The following is a 20,566-nucleotide window of genomic DNA, read 5'->3' on the forward strand; positions in this document are numbered from 1 at the left end:
CGTCAAGTCGACTAACACGACGACTGCCAAATTTGAGAACGTGTTCTGCAGCGTTTTGACGTTCGCTCTCTGACTGAGATAACAAGTAGACGTATGACGTCATATCACTGGAAACTTTTGATTCATGATGGAGGACGATGTCGCGGTGCTTCTTAATTTGACAAAATTATCTTCTACTGGGGATGTAAGTAAATAGCATTTCGGTTAAGTTGTGTCCTATTTGCAAACTATAGAATTATCCATTATTGTGGATCAAATTCAGTGGATAATTAGGTAATTAATTAATTAGCCTATTAGCTAGGCCAAGGGAGCCTAAGCCTAGGCGAGGCCGCCAGCCTTCAGTCAGGCCGGGTGTATCCAGGAAAAATGGAAATAATTTTTCAGTGATCTGTTAAAAACAAAAAAAAATCTATATTGAACAAAGAAGGAGAGGTGCACCCTCAACAGGAAGATTTATGTTTTTACAACTCCCTGCCCTGAATACCCCATGGATATACCAAAGGGATTCGCGAAGCCGATGAAGATTTGCCATGTTGAGCTGCGTAGACCACAGTACCTGAGTGTTGAGTAAGATACCACGGTCAGTGTATTCGAATAGCGCGCGCGAACACGGGGAAACCACAGATCACAAGGTCATAAGTTCACTGACGTGTCAACATGGACGTTCACTTAAATCGAAACGTTCAGATAACCAGTGGACAAGTACCAGTCAACTGCTCGGATTTTCCACTCACGCAGACGTGAAAGCCGTCCACGTCCACTCAAATCGAAAAGTCCTTAATCTCTTCGCGTTGCCGACGAGCGGTTCAAGATACTGATCAAAAATGTTGGACGATTCCATTTCGCGAATTAGGGTTCGTTTTCCAACTTTTTTGTTCTACTTGTTTGCGTCGGTTTATCTTGTGATGTACTGTAATTTATCGACAAGTCTGTTTTCTATGTTTTGTCATAAGTTTCATTCATTATTATGAATTAATTTTAATACTATATCCTGTCATTTGTTATTGAGCTATTTTGTAAAATTTACAACCGAAATGTCGAATACCAAGACTCGAAACCCACTGAAATTTCCTATACACTTTTATACTGTATTATAATCAGGCCAAACTCATGTTTTTGCCATGAATATTGACGGTATAAATGCAATTTAATGCCAGTGTTTTGCTTCTTCTAGAAATATTCATAGGAACATTCCTGCGCTCTGCTGCTATGGAAATACAGACTGAATCAAAGTGTACGTGCATTGATCTTGCTGCCGGCCGAGTTATGCATAGCTCAAACCCTTTGTACGCCGCCTAGTGTTATAACCAGGTCAAACTCATGTTGTTGCCATGAGCATGGAGGAATAAATTTGTAGTGACAGGATAAACGCAATTTAATGCCAGTACCTGCTTCTTCTAGAACTATTTATAGGAAAAGTCCCACGGTTCAGCTGCTATGGAAATTGACTATTGAGGGTCATTGATCTTGCTGCGGGCCAAGTTATGCATAGCCGTACCCTTTGTACGACGCCCAGTGATAACGACTCGACGTTACCATGGAAAAGCATAGAATAAATTAAGGAAATATCAGTCTCCGAATTTTTGTGTGCAATTAAATCTTGTATTTATTATTTTCTTTAAGTCTCATTTTCAATTATATTTAATATTTATTATATATATTTGAAAATGGATTTGGTACGATACAAATAAATTAATTACAATAAAGACAACAAGGAAGTGACAAACAGAAATTAAAAATCAAACAAGAACAGCTCATTCAGTAGATCATAAATTAAAGTTAATTAGCGTAAACAGTTTATTACATGAACTTAGGCCTAATTAGTGATCAAGATCTACTGTGTGTGTGTGTACAACAGTCGCTTGTATATGCTTGTATGATAATCTGATCTAAACACAATACTTTTATTTAGTGGTTTTTTTTTTCATTTGGAAGCTGAACAACAATAATTTAGGCCAAAAAATGGCTACCGTATCCGAAAACGCCATTCCTCTACACCCAGGCCCAATTACTGTTTTCAAAATGACCTACAGAGAATGAATGAAAATAAATGGGGAAAAAATAATGCTACCCTAGCTTAGCCTACTCCACTAAATTCTGATATTCATTGTATATGTTGAGTATTTATTGGCGGTCGCTATACTATATTATGAATAGGACTACAAATAGTAGGCCTATTGTACACTTATTTTTGATATAGGCCTACCATAATATATTTTAAATGCAAGGTTATTCCCAACTATTATATCGGAACAAATTATAGACAATAANNNNCAATAAATCAATGGATAGAAAAAGCAATTTAAAGAATGAAATAATGATAATATGTTAAGAGATCGTAATTCAGTAAATATCCCATAGCCCATTGAGTACAGGACCAGAGTCAAGCGTCTAACTTTTACATTTATAGAACATAGAGTATGTCAAAACCACAGGCCCTAAACTTCCAGCCGGCAATGCAGTACACTGCAAGGAAGACATTCCAAGTCCACTTGATACGCCAACAATTGAAAACTACTTTTATACATTACCAGTGCGTTTTATAAATGAAATTAAAATCCCTGTAGTAAAATAACATAGTCATTTGGTACATTCAAGCGTTTAAAAACACTTTAATGATTATACATTTTAAATTTAATTATTTTTAAAAATTATTATACAATTAATAACCCATATGTAATGGTAGAGTCCATGGTTAATCAACGACGCAACAAAACATGTTCTTCGCTGTTTGAAAAGGGGTGAAAGCAATACATTGAACAGCAATCTGGAGAAAACACGGAGAAAACAATATTTTACAGTATACAATACAATACCATTTTTTAAAGAGCCTCATATAATAAATATATTCTTTTACACTAAACATCGAGATTAATCAACATTGAAATAGAATAGATTCTAGGTTTGTGCCGCATCAAAACATGTGTTTCATCGGTAGAAAGGGGTGAAAGCAGTGCATGTAACTGCTAGCTGGCGATTGTTTTTGCTTTTTTTGAAACGTTTCTCGTCACATACATTAGATATACTGTTCCACCAAAGTTCCAGATTAATCAATATTAAAATAGATAACATATAGGCCTAGAACAACTGCTCACATTTATATCAGATAAAGGTACTAATATGAAGTTCAATATTTTTTTTTGTATTTCGCTAACACTGAAAGAAGTGTACCCTATCTACGTTCATGATCAAATGTAGGCCTACTGTAGACCGATTTCTGTCTGTCGTCCTAGACAGTTTTATTTAATAATCTTAATTAATACTAAAACGATATAAGAAATGATAATTTTAAAGACCTGTAAAAAATATATAATTAGGCATAACAAAAATTCATAAAAATTGCCTGTTTTCGATTTTTAATTTTACTTCGTAATTTCGTAAGCCAAAGCCTAGGCCTATCCATGGAGGTATAATATCTATGTCCTAGGCCTCTCCTAGTTTTATATTTCTGCTGTCTGTTGGTTTTGATGACAATAATCTCGATAAATTATTAATATAATTCTCAGAAATATAACGTGAGCTTGCATTACTTCCAATAGGGTTTATTTTTATACGAGACGTTTTTGTTTGTGTTAATTGGGTTTTTACACTAATAACCACCCAAAATGGAATATACCATTTTTAAAGTAGGGTGGGCAGTAGGGTGGACAATGTTGGGTGGGCCTGTTTTTATCAGCTTCACAATAGGATACATTACACTGTGACTTCCTCTTATACACCTTTAATTCATTCAACTCTTTTGACAACATGCATGTGTGTTAATAATCATTGTAGATTTCAGTAATCACTGTGCTTAAAGTTTGCCTTTTCTTAGTGATTTTAACACACCAACTAACTTCACAGTGGACTTCATCAGTCTCCTGATGAAGTCCACTCTGTGGACGAAAGCTAGAGAATAAATTCTATATTGTTACTCTCAAAAGTGCTGCTATCATTTACTTTATATTGTTCTATCCTTTATTAAAATACTTTCCGAAAACCGGATCTCCCTATTCCGAATTCCGGACATTTTATTTGGTCCGGAACATACATTTAATAAAAATCTACTTTTTCCAGACGAAAATAAAGCAATAATCATCATTATTTAATTTAATCATAGTTAATTAACAAGCCTAGCTCACAACACCCTGTGAATGAACTGTCGTACAGCTAGCTCAGTCCCAATAATGTTGCCATAGAGATTATCTATTGATTAAAACGACACACCAGTAGGCCTAAACGTTAATGTTAGATAAAGTGAAAGTTACGCCTTCCAATGTTGAAAGTGCATTATCGCCTTCTGGCCTAATCCTTTAAAAATCGATTGCAATTAACCCAAAATGAAGACGGAACTCAAAGCAAGTTTAACGACGGCTGACTCTTTTTTATTAGACGTTTAATTCGGATTTGTTGGATGTTGTAGTAGATTCATCAGTGTAATTACAAATGCATTGCTTCACTCATTCCTTAAAAGCATGTTGCTAATTACGAAGGAAATTTGTAGAGAATAAAATTTGCATTTTTAATACTTATTTAGATTTGACTTAAAAACAAAACCATGAGGGTTTCTTATTTGTTTAAATATATCTGTTTAATTAAAAATTAATTAATTTACACTGAGCTTGTTCCTATCTGCAGGTCGTCACGCACTATGAAACTTTGGGCAATCTGACGTCATCCCAGCCAAGCACATGTTTGCCCATCCATGACCCCACGAAACAAATTAACCAATTAGCGGGCAAAGTAGGAGGCATGACCTAATGTTTACAAGAAGAATGAGTTGTGTTTGGAAAAAAAATGTCAGACCGAAAATGCATGTAAAAACAATATGAAAGCATGAAACACACAATCCAGTTTGATTTTATTCACATTTTACTCATAATACAACACAAAAGACATTAAATAACTAATAATAAATTCACTAAGAATAAAGTTTAATATTATGTTCACGGCGATCCTGCTGAGTCTACCTACCACCACTGGTACTGCTAGTACCAGTGTATGCCTGAGTTAATTAGGGCTAGGCCTAAAATCTTCACGTCGGCGTTTTTTTCGTCGGCGTTGGGCGGCTAGACGCCGCCGTTTATGTCGGCATTGCCGAATGCCGGCGTTAATTTTGAGGGCTGCTCAGGACTGTCAGAGTTATGGAATCTGTTTTGGTCAAGCGAAGACATTGATTTATTTCTTACGTTAGGTGGGGACTGTACTAAGATTATACCATAATTTCTGGAAATTTAGTAATTGGCACACACAATATTTGATGAATTCTGTAAATCTTATTTAAAAAGGGCATGGGCATTAAAGCTACAAATTAAGTCTAATCCTAAAGCCTGATGTAACCATATTTACTCTTTTTTTTAACTCATACTTTTTACTCATATTTTTAGTATCTTTAATTACATTATTATTGCGTATTACTACTATATTTATTGTTATTTCCGCAATAGCCCTATTGCTTTATTTTTATACCTTGTAAACTTTGTTAAGTTTCTACAGGTATATTATGTTTATTTATTGCATATCTGCGGCTCATCATCTTGATTTTTTTTTTGTTTATTTATTTATGTTGATGAACTATCTAGGTGTTGTTCATTTCATTTAATTAAGTATTTCCTGGTGTTAATTTGCCTTTTTATTTTTATTTATACTTCCTTTAATTAGTAGAGGAGGTATATATATGTACTGTACACACGTGTGTGTATGTATATATGTATGCAGGTATGTGTGTGTGTGTGTATGTACTGTCTCTTATACACATCTAGATGTGTATAAGAGACAGCATTACCAGTGCGTTTTATAAATTAAATTAAAATTCCTGTAGTAAAATAACATAGTCATTTGGTACATTCAAGCGTTTAAAAACGAAAGTAGAGAGCTAAGCATAGTGGCCCATACAAAATGAATGAAATACACAGAAAAAAAATTGAACTGTATTGTTAGTCCAATCACAGAACTATAAGTGATAAATAAAAAAATAATACAAAGTTATAAAATAGAGTGAAATGAGTAAAACTAGGTATCAAGTAGCCCAATCTTAGGATGTTAAATACAAGATAAATAATGTAATAATCTGGTGGTACAGTCTAGGGTCTAAACATGATAAATAGATAACTGACAAAATAAATGACATATTCAATAATAATACAATCCATATATATATAAATATATATACAGTAGGCATATAAAGAGCACGTGTAAAAATATTAGAAATGGAAAAGGATAACATATGCATGATAAAAATTGTAATAAGACCTATGATGCATAGTTAATGTTTTTGTAATTAAAAATTATGGTTTGTATATCTTGAACTCAATGAGTGTATTTTTTGTAAGTGTACAGGAGTTGATTATATATCCAGTTGTTATTTTACCACAAGGAACAATTTCCATCTAAAAAACATATATAACTGGTAACATTTCTAAATGGGACCAGTTAGACCAGTTGGAAGCGAAACCAGTTGTTTCTGTATGAAATAATAGTCAAATTGCTGTAGATTTTTATTAGTCTAATAATAGCCAATTGCTATAGATTTTGTAGTCCAATAATAGGCAATTGCTGTAGATTTTTAATAGTCCAGTAATAGCTGATTTCTGTAGATTTTTAATAGTCCAGTAATAACCAATTTCTGTAGATTTTTAATAGTCCAGTAACAGCCAATTGCTGTAGATTTTTAATAGTCCAGTAATAGCCAATTGCTGTAGATTTTAATAGTCCATTAATAGCCAATTGCTGTAGATTTTTAATAGCCAAAACATAGCCAAATTGCTGTAGATTCTAAATAGATAGTTGTAGGTTATAATAGTTTTTTAATAGTCCAGTAATAGCTGATTTCTGTAGATTTTTAATAGTCCAGTAATAACCAATTTCTGTAGATTTTTAATAGTCCAGTAACAGCCAATTGCTGTAGATTTTTAATAGTCTAATGATAGCCAATTCCTGTAGATTTTAATAGTCCATTAATAGCCAATTGCTGTAGATTTTTAATAGCCAAAACATAGCCAAATTGCTGTAGATTCTAAATAGATAGTTGTAGGTTATAATAGTTTTTTAATAGTCTAGATAGCAAAAAATTCTGTAGATTTTTAAAAGCCTAATAGTAGCCAAAATTGCTGTAGATTGTTAATACCCAATAATAGCCAGTTGTAGACTTCTGTTGGTCAAATAACAGCCAATTGTTGTAGACTTTTTATAGTCCAGTAACAGTCAGTTCCTGTAGATTTTTAAAAATCCAGTAATAGCCAATTGCTGTAGATTTTTAATAGCGTTTTGATAGCCAAATCGCTGTAGATTCTAAAAACATAGTTGTAGGTTATAATAGTTTTTTAGTAGTCTAGTAATAGCCAAAATCCTATAGATTTTTAGTAACTTAATAATAGCCAAATTGTTGTAGATTTTTAATACCCAATAATAGGCAACTGTTGTAAATTTCTATTTGTCCAATATTAGCCAACTGCTGTAGACAGTCAAATAATAGCCATGCTGTAGATTTTGATAGTCCAGATAGCTGAATTTCTGTGGATTTTAATAGCTTAAAAATAGCCAAATTGCTGTAGATTTTTAATATCCAATAATAGCCAATTGTTGTAGACTTTCAATAGTCCAATAATAGCCAATTACTGTAGATTTTTATTAGTCAAATAATAGCCAATTGCTGTAGATTTTAATAGTACAGATAGCCAAATATCAATAGATTTTTAATAACTGAAATATAGCCAAATTGCTGTAGATTCTAAAAAGATTGTTGTAGGTTATATTAGGTTTTTAATAGTCTGGTAATAGCCAAACATCTTTAAATTTTTAATAGCCTAATAGTAGGCAAATTGCTGTAGATTGTTAATAGTCCAATAACAGTTAATATGCTATATATTTTTTAATAGCCCAAAAATAGTTATCATGCTGTAGATTTTAATAGATCATTGTAGTTTTTATTACATTTGTAATAGCTTAATAATAGCCATATTGATGTAGATTTTAAATAGGTCAATAATATCCAAATTGCTGTAGAATTTTATACATAATTTATAGGCAAAATGCTGTAAATTTTATAAGGGAACATAAAAGCCAAATTGCTGGAGATTTTTAAGATCATTACCAGCCAATATTATTTAGATTGTAAATCTATTTATTTCAAATCATAATAACGATACTGTAACATACTTATATATTATTAATGTTATTTCATCAATTATTAATACAGTAACCTGTAATATAAAATTCACAGAACAGAGTTCAAAGGTAGTTGAATAATATACTTACTATAACATTTATAGAATGAAAGTGTTCATAATAGGTAGTTTAGTGATATTTAAATGATAGATTTACTAGTACAAGATCGATTGAGGAAGTTCTAGTTAAATTGTAGATTATTGATAGTTAAATAAAAGATTTAAATATAAAAAATATGCCAAAAATCTACTTATTAGTAGGTGTTAAATAGGTAATAGTGCTATATCTACTAAGGATGATAGATTATAAGGCTAATAGTTATAGAGCTATATCTACTAAGACTTTTTAGTATGGGCTATTATGTAATTATATATATATATATATATATATATATATATAACGCACGAGTAAAAATATGAGAAATGAAAAAAGCGAAATATACGAGAAGTTCAATCATATGCATATACATGATAAAAAAGGCCTTTTGGATGTTAGTAAATGTGTAATCGGTGGCAAAGCCAAGGTCTTTGTTAAGGCCGTTGGTTTGGGATTTAAGCCTGATTATCCATTTTATTTCGGCACAACGTCTGTCATTGGACGATCTATAGTTAGAGCCTAGAATAATACAGTTAAAGTTCTCAATGGAGTGACCGGGAAGGTTAAAATGAGCGCTAACTGGGAAGCCTGGGCTTTTGTCTCTGATTGACTTTTTGTGATTGTTGATCCTAAGTCTGAATTTGGTGCCGGTTTCCCCTACATAATTACCATGGCAACAAATATTACAAATATTATATTTAATTCATTTAATTTAATTATTTAATTAAAATCAGCAGCGGGAGGGTGAATGCTGTATGTAGTGCCAGGGGGTGAGAATGTGTGATCTGTGTTGATGAATTTGCACAGTTGACATCTAGCTTTTTGACATGTAGTGTTACCATGATCACGAGTCGTTGTGGGAGCTTAGAGGAGGTGATGAGAGATTTCAGATTGGGGGGTTGCCGGCGGGCAAGGACAAGGGGGTTGTAGAATAAGGGTTCGATGGTGGGGTCTTGCTTGAGGGAGAGGAAGTCTTTCCTGAGTGTATTAGCTAATGGTTCTAGGTTGGGACTGTAGTCGAATATCATAGGTATTCTATCATTATTAGATTTAGGGGTATACGTCAGAAGGTCTGTACGAGACTTAGTGGATGTTTTAGAAATGGCAGACTTGATGAGAGATATAGGGTAGTTGCTGGCTAGGAATTTAGAAGTGAGTCGGGCAAGTTCTGACTGGTATACAGAGGGGGTAGAGCAGATGCGTTTAATGCGGAGACATTGACTGTATATAAGAGACTTCTTGAGCGAGATGTGATGAGAGCTATTGAAATCCAAATAGCGATGGTTATCTCTGGGTTTATGATGAACAGATGTAGATATAATCCCATTTTTTAAGTGGACAGATACGTCCAGGAAGGAGATGTTACTACTCGAAGAGTTGATAGTAAACTTGATACGGGGATGGAAGTTGTTGGCGAAGCGTTCAAATTTGTTGAGTTTATCAATCCCATGTTCCCAAATAAAAAATATGTCGTCTATATATCGACAGTAATATGATGGCTTAGGATTGGAATTCGCTAAGAGTCTATCCTCCAGCTCAGCCATGAAAATGTTTGCGTAGCATGGAGCCATCTTGGTGCCCATGGCTGTGCCACTTATTTGTTGGTAGTGTTTGTCATGGAAAGCAAAGTTATTGTGGGTGAGGATAAATTTGATAAGTTTGGATATGTCTGGGGATGATTGGGCCGGATCATGGGTGGAAATGAATTTTTCACACGCCGCAATGCCTTCATCGTGTGGGATATTGGTATACCATGAGCATACATCTAAAAGTGACTAACAATGCATGGTTGGGTAGAGGAGGGATGTCGTTGAGTCTTGAAAATGTGTTGTGTCTTGTATGAAGCTGGGGATACAAACTAGCAAGGGGTTCAGAATAGAGTCGACATAGCCGGATATGTTCTCTGTGAGTGTGCTGTTGCCTGATATGATGGGCCTACCTGGCGGTGTGATGTTGAGTGATCTAGCAAGATAGTAGATATATGTAGGATCAGAGAGCATGTCCGCGTTACAGGATTGGGACTGGTTGTTGTGCACTAAAGCTTCTCCAACTAATTTAGGAAGTTTATGCAATTTAGGCAAGATGTTTATGACACCTGGTTTGGGTTCATCAGGGATGAGAGCCCTTACCTTAGATTTAATGTTAGTATTAGTTAGTTTCGACACCATATTAGTACAGTCCTTTTTGTAGGTATGGGTAGGATCCGATGAGAGGCACCTGTAGAAAGATTGGTTCGATAGTTGTGTTTCAATTTCGGTGATGTATTCAGTTCTATCCATGATAGTGATGTTCCCGCCTTTGTCTGCTGGTTTGATGATAATATCCTGGTTGCGGTGGAGATTCTTTATCGCTGTGCGTTGATTCTTAGACAGGTTATCACCTGGTTGTGGATTAGTGAGGTACTTCTGAATGAATGAGTTGAGGTGGGACTTAGCGGCGTTAGCAAAGCTATCGATGTATGGGTTTCTACCTTTAGGTGGTACCCACAAATATATATATATATATATGTGTGAGATGTGTATAAGAGACAGGATTTCTGTAGATTTTTAATGGCAATTGCATATAATAACTAGCTCTATCACAGTTTTTGTAAGGTCGGTTATTATTATATTAATACAGTATGTATGCTAAAATAATGGAAAACGGCAGCCATTTTAAATTGTAATAGCTCAAAAATGTGTACAATATTTAGTTAACTGTTGCTGTCATTGTTATGAGTGGATTTCCAATTGAATACTGCATTTTAATGACATAAATTTACAATATGATATTAGTGACAATTTTAGGAAAAAATGGCGGCCATTTTGAAACGGCTGGCAACCCCCCTTACATATGAAAAAAAAAATGTTGCACATACTTTTTTGATTTATCTATGTCTACTCTACATCATATCCAATTTTTTTTAAATATAGCAAAAAAAAATGCAACCAACCAAAGTTTGCTGGACTAATCTGTTGTGGTAAATTTAGCTAAGCATAAGCCTAGGCCCCTTAGTACTGGGTAGTATGTAGCTCACTGGTCCATCCAAGCTCCGATTGTTGCCGTTGTTTTTGGGCTAATTTTTTTTACATAAACTTTTACTTGGAGTATAAGTTGACCTCCCCCTCCAATTTAGCGATTAAAATTTTCTTCCAAAATATCGACTTGTACTTGAAAATATGATAATAGTATATTAAGATGTATTTGACATTAGCCGGTGCAATACTCAGTGTAAGATACCGTACTCGCGCGAATAAGCGCCCGGGCGCTTTGAGGGGCGCTTATTCGAACGGGGCGCTTATTCGAACGGGGCGCTTATGAAAACAGAGTGGAAATTGATTGGGCGCTTATGGAAATAGATGAAAATCGAGGGGTTCTTATGGGAAATTATTAAATTCAAGAGGCACTTTTTGAATGAAAAAAAGATTATTTAAGGACCTTATGAATGATGGTTAGGCGGAAAAGATAATCGTCCAGAGAACATGGCTCATAACAAGAATGCTGTGAATATTTATACATAACAGCAAAATAGCAGATGCAATTAGTGGTGGTGGTTATGGTTAGCTTGTTGGCCATCGGCCGATTGAGATTAGCAGGATGGCAGGATCATTGTATTTTTTCTTGAAAACTCAGATGAGAATGTGCTAAAGGTCGGAAAAAAGAAAAAGAGCAGTAGGACTAGGCATAGACAAATATTTAAATAGAGTAAAGTTGGGATCTGTCCAAGAGAAATATCCTCATTTTGATATTGACCTAAGAAGAATGTGTTTCTACTCTGCAGCTCAAACCATGCCAACAACCACAGTCCCAGGATTGATTGGATTATTAACTTGCTAAAAAAAAAATCTTATGATAATATTCAAATTAGAAGGGGGCGCTTATTCAAACGGGGCGCTTAAGGAAATTTTCACTTTAGGAGGGGCGGTTATTCGAGAAGGTCGCTTATTCAAACGGGGCGCTTATTCGCGCGAGTACGGTATTGTCAGTCCCGTACTCAGGAGTAGGTTTGTACCTACGGTCGATGTTCTTTTACTTTTGCTTCTGCCTATTTCTGGAACCAACTTCCAAATTACATAACTTCTTCCAACTCTATTTGCAACTTTAAGTCACAGCAAGACCTATTTGTTTTCCGGTGGCTTTTAACATGCGTTGCGCCTTTGATCTTGTTTGGAATTGGCGCCATATAAATTTGAGATATTATTATTATTATTATTATTATCTATGGCTGTTAAACATAAGTAAAGTTTCTGCTTGCTATAGATGAATTAAATGATTTCTTTTGTATGCAATTTTGGTTTCTGTTGTTTTCTTCTTTGGTTTGCAACACTCTTTTTTCATGTTCAGTTTGAGAAAAAAAAAAAGCAATAACTCACTCCTTACCATGAAAATTTATAACATAAGGATGCTAACCATTTTTTAAATTTTACATGGCTTTAAACTAACAATATAAACTACAGCCCTGGCACAGGTCTAGAATTTATAAAGGGTTGAGGATGAAAATGAGAGCTATAAAATGATAAGAAAAAAACCATTTCAATCTGACATTTCCATATGATGTTACAAGCATTTAAACATACAGCTGTTTAAAGAACAATATTTGAGAAATCAGCCTTCAAAGTTCATGATTTTGGGCATTTCTCGATCAGAAACCACCAAATTGTTAAAAATGGTTGTTTTTTACATTGAAAATGGGGAAAATAACAGCATATCATGATGTATAAATATATAAATGTTAGTTTAGTCCAATAAAATAGATTTCAAAAATGTTTACATTCCATCATGTTTTGGCCATTATCTCTTAAACATGATTTGCGACGTGTGACCGGTTTGGCTTGTCTGTGCCACATTTGTGATTATGGCACCTCTACATGGCTTGAAATGGCACTCAGATAAATTTCTTTTTTCCTCCATTTTTTTTTATTTTGAAAAATATTTAAGGGGGGGTCAACAGGGCCCCTTGAATCCGTCACTGCAATTTCATTCAGATAGCTTCTACACCTAAATTGTAATAAATTTTGAGATGTTTACAATTGCATTCTTTTCACCTTAGATATTTCATTGAACAAGACAATGTCTCTGGCAGAGTCCATGCACAACCTACAACTGGTGAAGGCTTTCCTTGATCACTATGTTCCTGGATCATTCCATTTTTGTTACGAGGACCTTCTGTACTCGCACCCAAAGTTAAAGACTAATATCTTGGCCATTCTGGCTGAGTTGTTCTACCTGACAGAAGTGGAAACACCAGACTGGGTTCGACCTTTATACTTGCAACAACAAGAAGGTAAATTACAGATCCTAATTGCTACTTAATGTTGGAAAAGGCAGAAGTTATTGTTTGTGTTCTGTCCCCCTTCCCCAGGATTATAAGTGGGTACCATCCTATAACTGGGGAAATGATAACAAAGTAAAAAGATACCTTGGTGTGATACAATTTATAAATTGACATTATCATTTATTACTCTATTCAATGTAATATAATCTTCCCAATCTCTATATAATAAACACAAAATCTTTTTTGCATGTGTCAAAAACATGAATAAATTATTAATGTAGAATGTGGTTTATTTGAATAGTAATAGTTCTGAAATTGTTGAAATTGGTCCTTTTAAATCATGATACAGTGATATAATGTAGTATGTCCTTCCATTTATGTATTTGCATTTCATTTGGTTGGTTTTAGATTATCCTGGTCGCTATACACCTCAGGTTCCGATTAGTAACATAACCAAGATGAGTTTCCAAGTAGGCCAAATGAGGCATGCCACAAGCAATCCAGAAATAAATAAGACTTTGTAAGTAACTTCTTAAAGTTGTATTGTCCTAATAGTCAAAATCGAAAAAAAATTAAAAAAATAAATTCTGAAATTAAATTGGCCATTTTGAATCATCACAATAGTTATTCACTTTGAATTAAAAATGTTATCGAAAAAATAATTTACTATAGTTACGCCACGTTTTGCGGAACAGAAAATGGAAGGCACTGGTTATTGCCTAGTGTTTTCGGTTTTAGCTAATAAATATGCGAAAACGATACTTAGCATATGACCCTTGACATCGACAAGCTTGTTTGTGTAAACAATCGCGAGCGAGTATCAGGCCCCTGTGTGAGGGCCTAGCTAGCTAGTTACTGTAGAAAGAAGAAAGATGCATAAAGACGGAACTAGAAGAAAATACTGATAGTAGTGATATTTTTGAAATAGGATTTCAGACATTTTTGCTTGATAGGTGAGTTTACAAAATACGACCGGACTTGGCCCTAGCCTAGACCCTATAAAGAGAAGGCCATCTATGCTGTTGTTACGTTGTGTTAGCCCAGGGATCAGCCTAGACTGCATCAGGACACGACCCTCTCCATTCATTTAGGCCTGGGTTTAGGCCAGTCAGTAACGATTGTCAGCCTACCCTATACTGTCTTATATAATAAATATTGAGGAGAATATTTCCTGAACTAGCTAGGCCCTAGAGTGTCAGCTTACTCTGACTGTAGGTACACTTAGGCCTACCCTATATCTGTCTTATTTATTATGGATATTATTAAGTCAGTCTTATTAAAACTTAGGCCTACTGTATCTAGAGAAATTTATTAATTACTATTTTTTTGTTTAGGTAGGGTCTACAGGGGTGTTATTTTGAAACGAAATAACAGGTGGAGTTTTATTAATAGGCGGAGGAACATGTCGCGGAGCGACATCCGAGGGCCCTTTGGCCTGAGCAGGGGTGGGTTTGGGAGGGGGGTGTTCCCCTCCCTACCTAAGAAAAAAATGAAAAAATATTACTGTAAGATGCCATTTAACAGTGTTTGAATTGGCGTTTAACATTGTTAAATTTTAACTTTTGAATATTGTTGCCTGAGTAGGAGTGGGTTTGGGATGGGATGCCCCCTACTTACTAAGAAAAAAATGAAAAATAATTACTGTAAGATGCAATTTAAAAGTGGTGAATTTTAAGTTTTGAATTGTGTTGCAATGTTTGGTTTTTATAGAATGTATTGAACATTATTTTAAAGTAAAAATCCAACAGTCAAACACTTTTGTGGTTAATTTAATTTTCAATAACAATAAATAAATAAATAGATAGCACATCATACACTGTTTGTACTGTAATTATGTATTTTCTTTCACAGTGTTTCTTTTTAAACTATTTACATTCAATTGCAGTTCAGCAATCTGATTCTATCGACTAACTAGTTTTCTTACTTTCATCTACATAACAGCTAATACTATGCCTTTTCTTCATTCAGGTATTTTTAATTACCTTTGCAAATATACAAAAAATAAATAAATTATAACAACTTCTGTTCATAAATACTGAAGAAAACAATGAGATAGAAAAATTTAAACGTAAAAGTAAAACAGCCAGTGAGATAAATGCCTAGCTTTTTGGGACAGAACACTGTCCTTCGTCAGGGCTAACTTTTCTATAATTGAATACACGTTCTTACTATATAAATATTGTATTTGTAATAATAATCTACATTGCTACAGCCCTCAAAATTAGCGTCGGCATTCTTTAATTTGCCGAGGTGCCCGAAGCTAACGACGGCACTAATTTACAGAGGCCCTTTTGTCGACAAGATAAGCTTAGAATGTAGCATAAATTAACGGAGAACGAAAATCATATCTTCTCCAAGCTTTTAATTGTTTAGTCATGTTAAGATACATTAAGTAAATATATATTTGTAAAAACAAAGAAATTTCTACTTGTTTAAAAGTTGTTACTGAACAACGCACGATCGAATCGACGGCAAATCAACGCACATGGGGAATCCCGAATTTGTTCACGTGAATGTATTTTGAACCATGTCCATGGAGTTTGAACCAAGGAGGTTTGAAAAAAAAAAATTGTTTTTATTGAACCTTTAACTTGATACAGTATACGTATATTTATTTCAATCATTAAATAGATTATTGAACCATTGCTATCTTTTCAAAAAAAGATCATGCGCCGGAATTGGGCCATTTGCATTATTTTTAGTTTACTCACATCTGGTACGAGTGAGGATGCGAATGCTCTCTGCATCCACACTCTGATCCACCTCATACCGTACGTTGTGGAGTGGCTCATACATACAGTATGGCCTTTCTCTCAAATCAACTTTTAATATTGTTTTTGTTAATGACAACGTGGGAAAATGTGTTAAAAACATTAAAACCATTTGGTTGACTTACTTTATTCGTGATGATTAAATATCTTACAAGAAATACACGCATATTACATGCCATTATGACAGGCGAGGTTGTTTATGTCTTGCTTCCTAACATACTTCGTAGGGTGGATCACATGGTCTTTCTAGATGTTCTTCGCTCGATCGGGGTTCAACGCTCGGCCAAAATTTTTTTTGACTTAATATTTGTGCAGGAATTATTCTCCCCAAGAAAAAGTAATCTTAAAACAGTTCTTTTAATTTGACCTGCTCAATTTGAATCTAGATTCAAGTTATGTAATCAAGCATAAACATTATTATTATTAGCCTGTCTATGATCATACTGTACTGTACTTTTAGAGTGTAAATGTAACATTTACGTCCTAATTCTGCAAGTGGAAAAGTATTTTGTTGCTAGTGAATGATGGAAGTTTAAATTAAACATTAAATAATTTTATTTACAAAGATAATATATCGATACAGTAAAAAACAATGACCAAATAAAATACCTTCTGACCATTTATTAGCAAAAGGTCAATCCATACAAAATATTTAAATCTTGTATAATTTTCTAACATTGGTCTTTTTCCGGACACTAAATATAGATTTGAACTGAATTAATAAAAACCATCTGTTCCAGTATACATTCATGATTTGACAATATATTTATTACATCATTTATTTGCTTTTTGTTTGTAGATGGTCATCACATACTATTTGAATAACCTTTGGGCAGTGACTCATAAAGGAAGCAACTGAATACAACTGCTGTATATCCAGAAGTCAATGGGATGTTTGTTGAACATAGAAACATTCCTGCACAGAATATTTTGTCAGTAGACTGTATGCCAGTGGACTTTGTTCATCTCTTTGGTCTGCAAAAACACTCTGACAGTAGGCTTGTCAACTCTACAGTAGTACTGCACCAAATTGAACGAACAGCTCAAATTCATGAATTGAGAGAACAGAGTATTTGTGTATCATTTTCAAAGTTTAGGATAGGAATTATTTCATGGCTTATATTTTTGATACTATACATTTTAATTCACATTCTTAGTCTGAATACCAACTTCCTTTAATTGGTGCCAAATATTTCCTACTGAAAATTGTCTAATACATTTATTATTACAGTATTATCATGTAGGATTTCTATATTATAATTATCTGTAATTTGGTGCACTGCAAATATGATTTCCATTTCTATACATTTGATATGTATAAATAATAATTTATGCACAGATCAGTCTATAAGCACAATTTTTTGGGATTACTGTACATGTATATGTTTTCTTTTTAAGAAATAATGAAAGTTGCTTTTATTTACCTTTTGGTGTTTATATACAGAGAATTCCTATTGAAGTCTTATTATTATGTTTATAGACATGTCAAATAAATAAATATATATTAAAATAATTCTGTCAGTTAAGGTCTTGTTTATGTTAATTTTCAATGATTTGACAGTCTTGTGTCAGACCTACCTGAAGTTGTAAAATGCAATTTTCACCATAGCTACAACAGACTGTTTTGTGTTGGGCTGACATGAAGTTGAATACCAGCTTATAGTGCATCAGAAGCCAGACCAAAATTCTTTATATAGGCCTAGTCAGTAGTCATCCTAAAAATCACAAGAGAAAAGGGAAAATGACATCAAACAACTTGAATAGATATATTGCAGATACATCAACCATCATAATAATGTACAGTATTTGTATATAACTGAGCAGTATTATCTTTATCTATCCAGACACTAAGATATTAAAATTTAATTGATTTAGGGCTAGGCCTAATCATATGTAGTGTACACTAGGACCTAGTCTAGCCTAGCCTATGAATAACTATTTATTAAACAGGTTAGGCCTAGGGCCTAGACTAACTTTTATCGAATAGAATATAAAATATTCTCTCAAGAGATGATGTATCAAAGTAAACAAAAATAGATGATGCGTAGAAGACTGGGCCTCATAATTGATTGTATGACCAAGCCAGATCGAAGCCTAGTCGGCTATCCCGCTTATTTAGAGGCGATCGGGCCTATCTGTCTGAAGTAGGCCTAGGTCTTAGCCTAAGGCTAGACGTCTGGCAGTAGGCCTAGATACGAGGCAATTTAGTTTTAGGACAACCGATATGTCTATATTCAATTCTACTAATTGTATAAAATGTGGCAATAACGTGTGCTCTACTGAATAATCCATTGGTTCTCTATCAATAGGCCTTTTCCACGAATCGGTAGACACCTTGAAGTAATGACAAACATTGCGAATCAGCGGTGCGTAACCAACAGAAATAAGATAAGCTTTTGGGCTGATTTTCTGACATCATGTTATTTAAAACATGACTCCATAACAGGATGTCGTATCCAAAAAAAATTTCCAGCAAAATGTTCTTAAAAGACTAGTCTACACCACTATGTGATTGAAAAAAATTACAAAATGTTTTTGACCTCTGAAATCAAGATGGAAAAAGAAAAGCCTACTATTTGTATTGTATTAAAATAGGTATATGCATTACAGTGCAGTAGTACTAGTAATAAATGGACTAGCATTGTTTTAGTTACCATATGAGAGTTTCCTGTGTTAAAAACATGATTTACTATACTATACTTCTTTATAAAACATAATTTGTACTTTATAATATTTAATAGAGAAATCTGTATATTATCGGTACCAGGAACAGTAAGAGCACGAAAGTGCTATGCTACTGCACTGTAATGCATGAGCCTATTTTAATACACTACTCAGATAGGCTTTTCTGTTTTTTTAATAACATTTTTTAAATAACATTATGTCAGAAAATCAGCCTAAAAGCTTATCTTATTTTTGTTGGTTACGCACCGCTGATTTGCAATGTTTGTCATCACTTCAAGATGTCTACCGATTTTCGTGAAAAAGGCCTATTCAAGGCTAGCTCACTCGCAATGAGGAAGAGAGTAAACATCTTGTCAACAAATCTCTCCTCTTATATATCTCCATAACAACCCCTGATACATATACATAATTAGTGAAGTGAATTTAAATTTGCTTTCTTCCAACAGTCGCGATACAACAGTCATGAGAATTTTTCGAACTAGTTTATCTGTTAATTAACGAAACTGATTGATTTTCGTTCGATTTTTGGATCAAAAGCGAATAACTTTCCTAAAGCATCAAAATGGCCAATTCAAAGTATAATTTTGTAAACATATATTTTTTTTTTTTGTGAGAAGGGACAGTACAACTTTAACTGTATTTTTGCCACAAATAACCTATAAATTAACCATAGTTTTTGAGATCAGGTGTATCAGCCGAACAGGTAAGATCCAGCAGTGAAGCCCTGGTGTGGGACCAGAACATATGCCTTGGAAAATTTGAAATTTTTGGGCCATTTTAAGCCAGACTGAGATGTTTTAGAGCATATGCCTAAAAAATGTATTTTTAAAAATCTCTTCTGTTATGGACAGCACTGGGGCTTAGCCTGTACAATGGACGGCATAAGTTCCCACTGTTCCACTGTTGGGGTAGTCGCGTACAGGCTAATCTCCACCACTGTGCAAGTACATGCAAAAACATAATCAAGAGTGAAGGGGAAAAAAATCATGATCCAACAGACTTTTGGCAGTTACCATGAGCCCTATAGGTTGGCGACTTTGATACATGCTTATGAATTGGAATACTCTTCGAGATCTGAAGTATTATTGAAGAGATAAGCTTCCTGTGGGGTCTGAATGTGAACAGCTATTATTACAACAACATAGTATTTTCTCAGTAATTTTGTCTGCATCTTAATCCATTAGAAATCAACATATTAAAGTTTAATATTTATTTTGTTTTAGATCAAGAGAACCGCTGTTACCCAAACGACATCACCAACAGTATGGCTCACATGATGATATCCTAGACCACCATAAAGTCGATGACATCACCATTAAGCAGTCTATGCTAGCATGGCAGGACAAGAACCAATTGCTGTAAGATTTTATTTATTATTTATTTAGGGAATTATTATAGTGCATTGCATAAACAACCTCAAGGAACTTTAATTTAGCTTTCCCTAGCTCTAGAAAAATGTCAACATACTGACATGTGCATGACAATCCAATGTGTACCTAGATCTTGTGGAAGCTTGTGTTCCAATAATTGGTTTTAGTCAAAGAAAATTAATTTATAAATATATATATCATATACCGAAAGGTCCACTGATTAATCTCAGATAAGATAGTATAAT

At 34.0% G+C, this 20,566-nt stretch overlaps 1 protein-coding gene across 1 annotated transcript in view; it reads left to right on the top strand.

The window, feature by feature from the left end:
- The window catches only part of LOC117125250 (calmodulin-regulated spectrin-associated protein 1-B-like), a gene marked incomplete at its 5' end in the record, with an annotated part of 38,938 nt that overhangs the window by 13,440 nt on the left and 4,932 nt on the right, over positions 1-20,566 (top strand). Inside the window, 3 exon segments of the mRNA XM_033271709.1 lie at positions 13,271-13,504; positions 13,904-14,015; positions 20,175-20,309. Coding sequence (XP_033127600.1) covers positions 13,271-13,504; positions 13,904-14,015; positions 20,175-20,309 — 481 coding nt within the window.

Source organism: Anneissia japonica, unplaced genomic scaffold (genome assembly GCF_011630105.1).
Source record: "Anneissia japonica isolate Jap-2015-1 unplaced genomic scaffold, ASM1163010v1 scaffold3711_len311769_cov181, whole genome shotgun sequence".
NCBI classification, from domain to species: Eukaryota; Metazoa; Echinodermata; class Crinoidea; order Comatulida; family Comatulidae; genus Anneissia; species Anneissia japonica.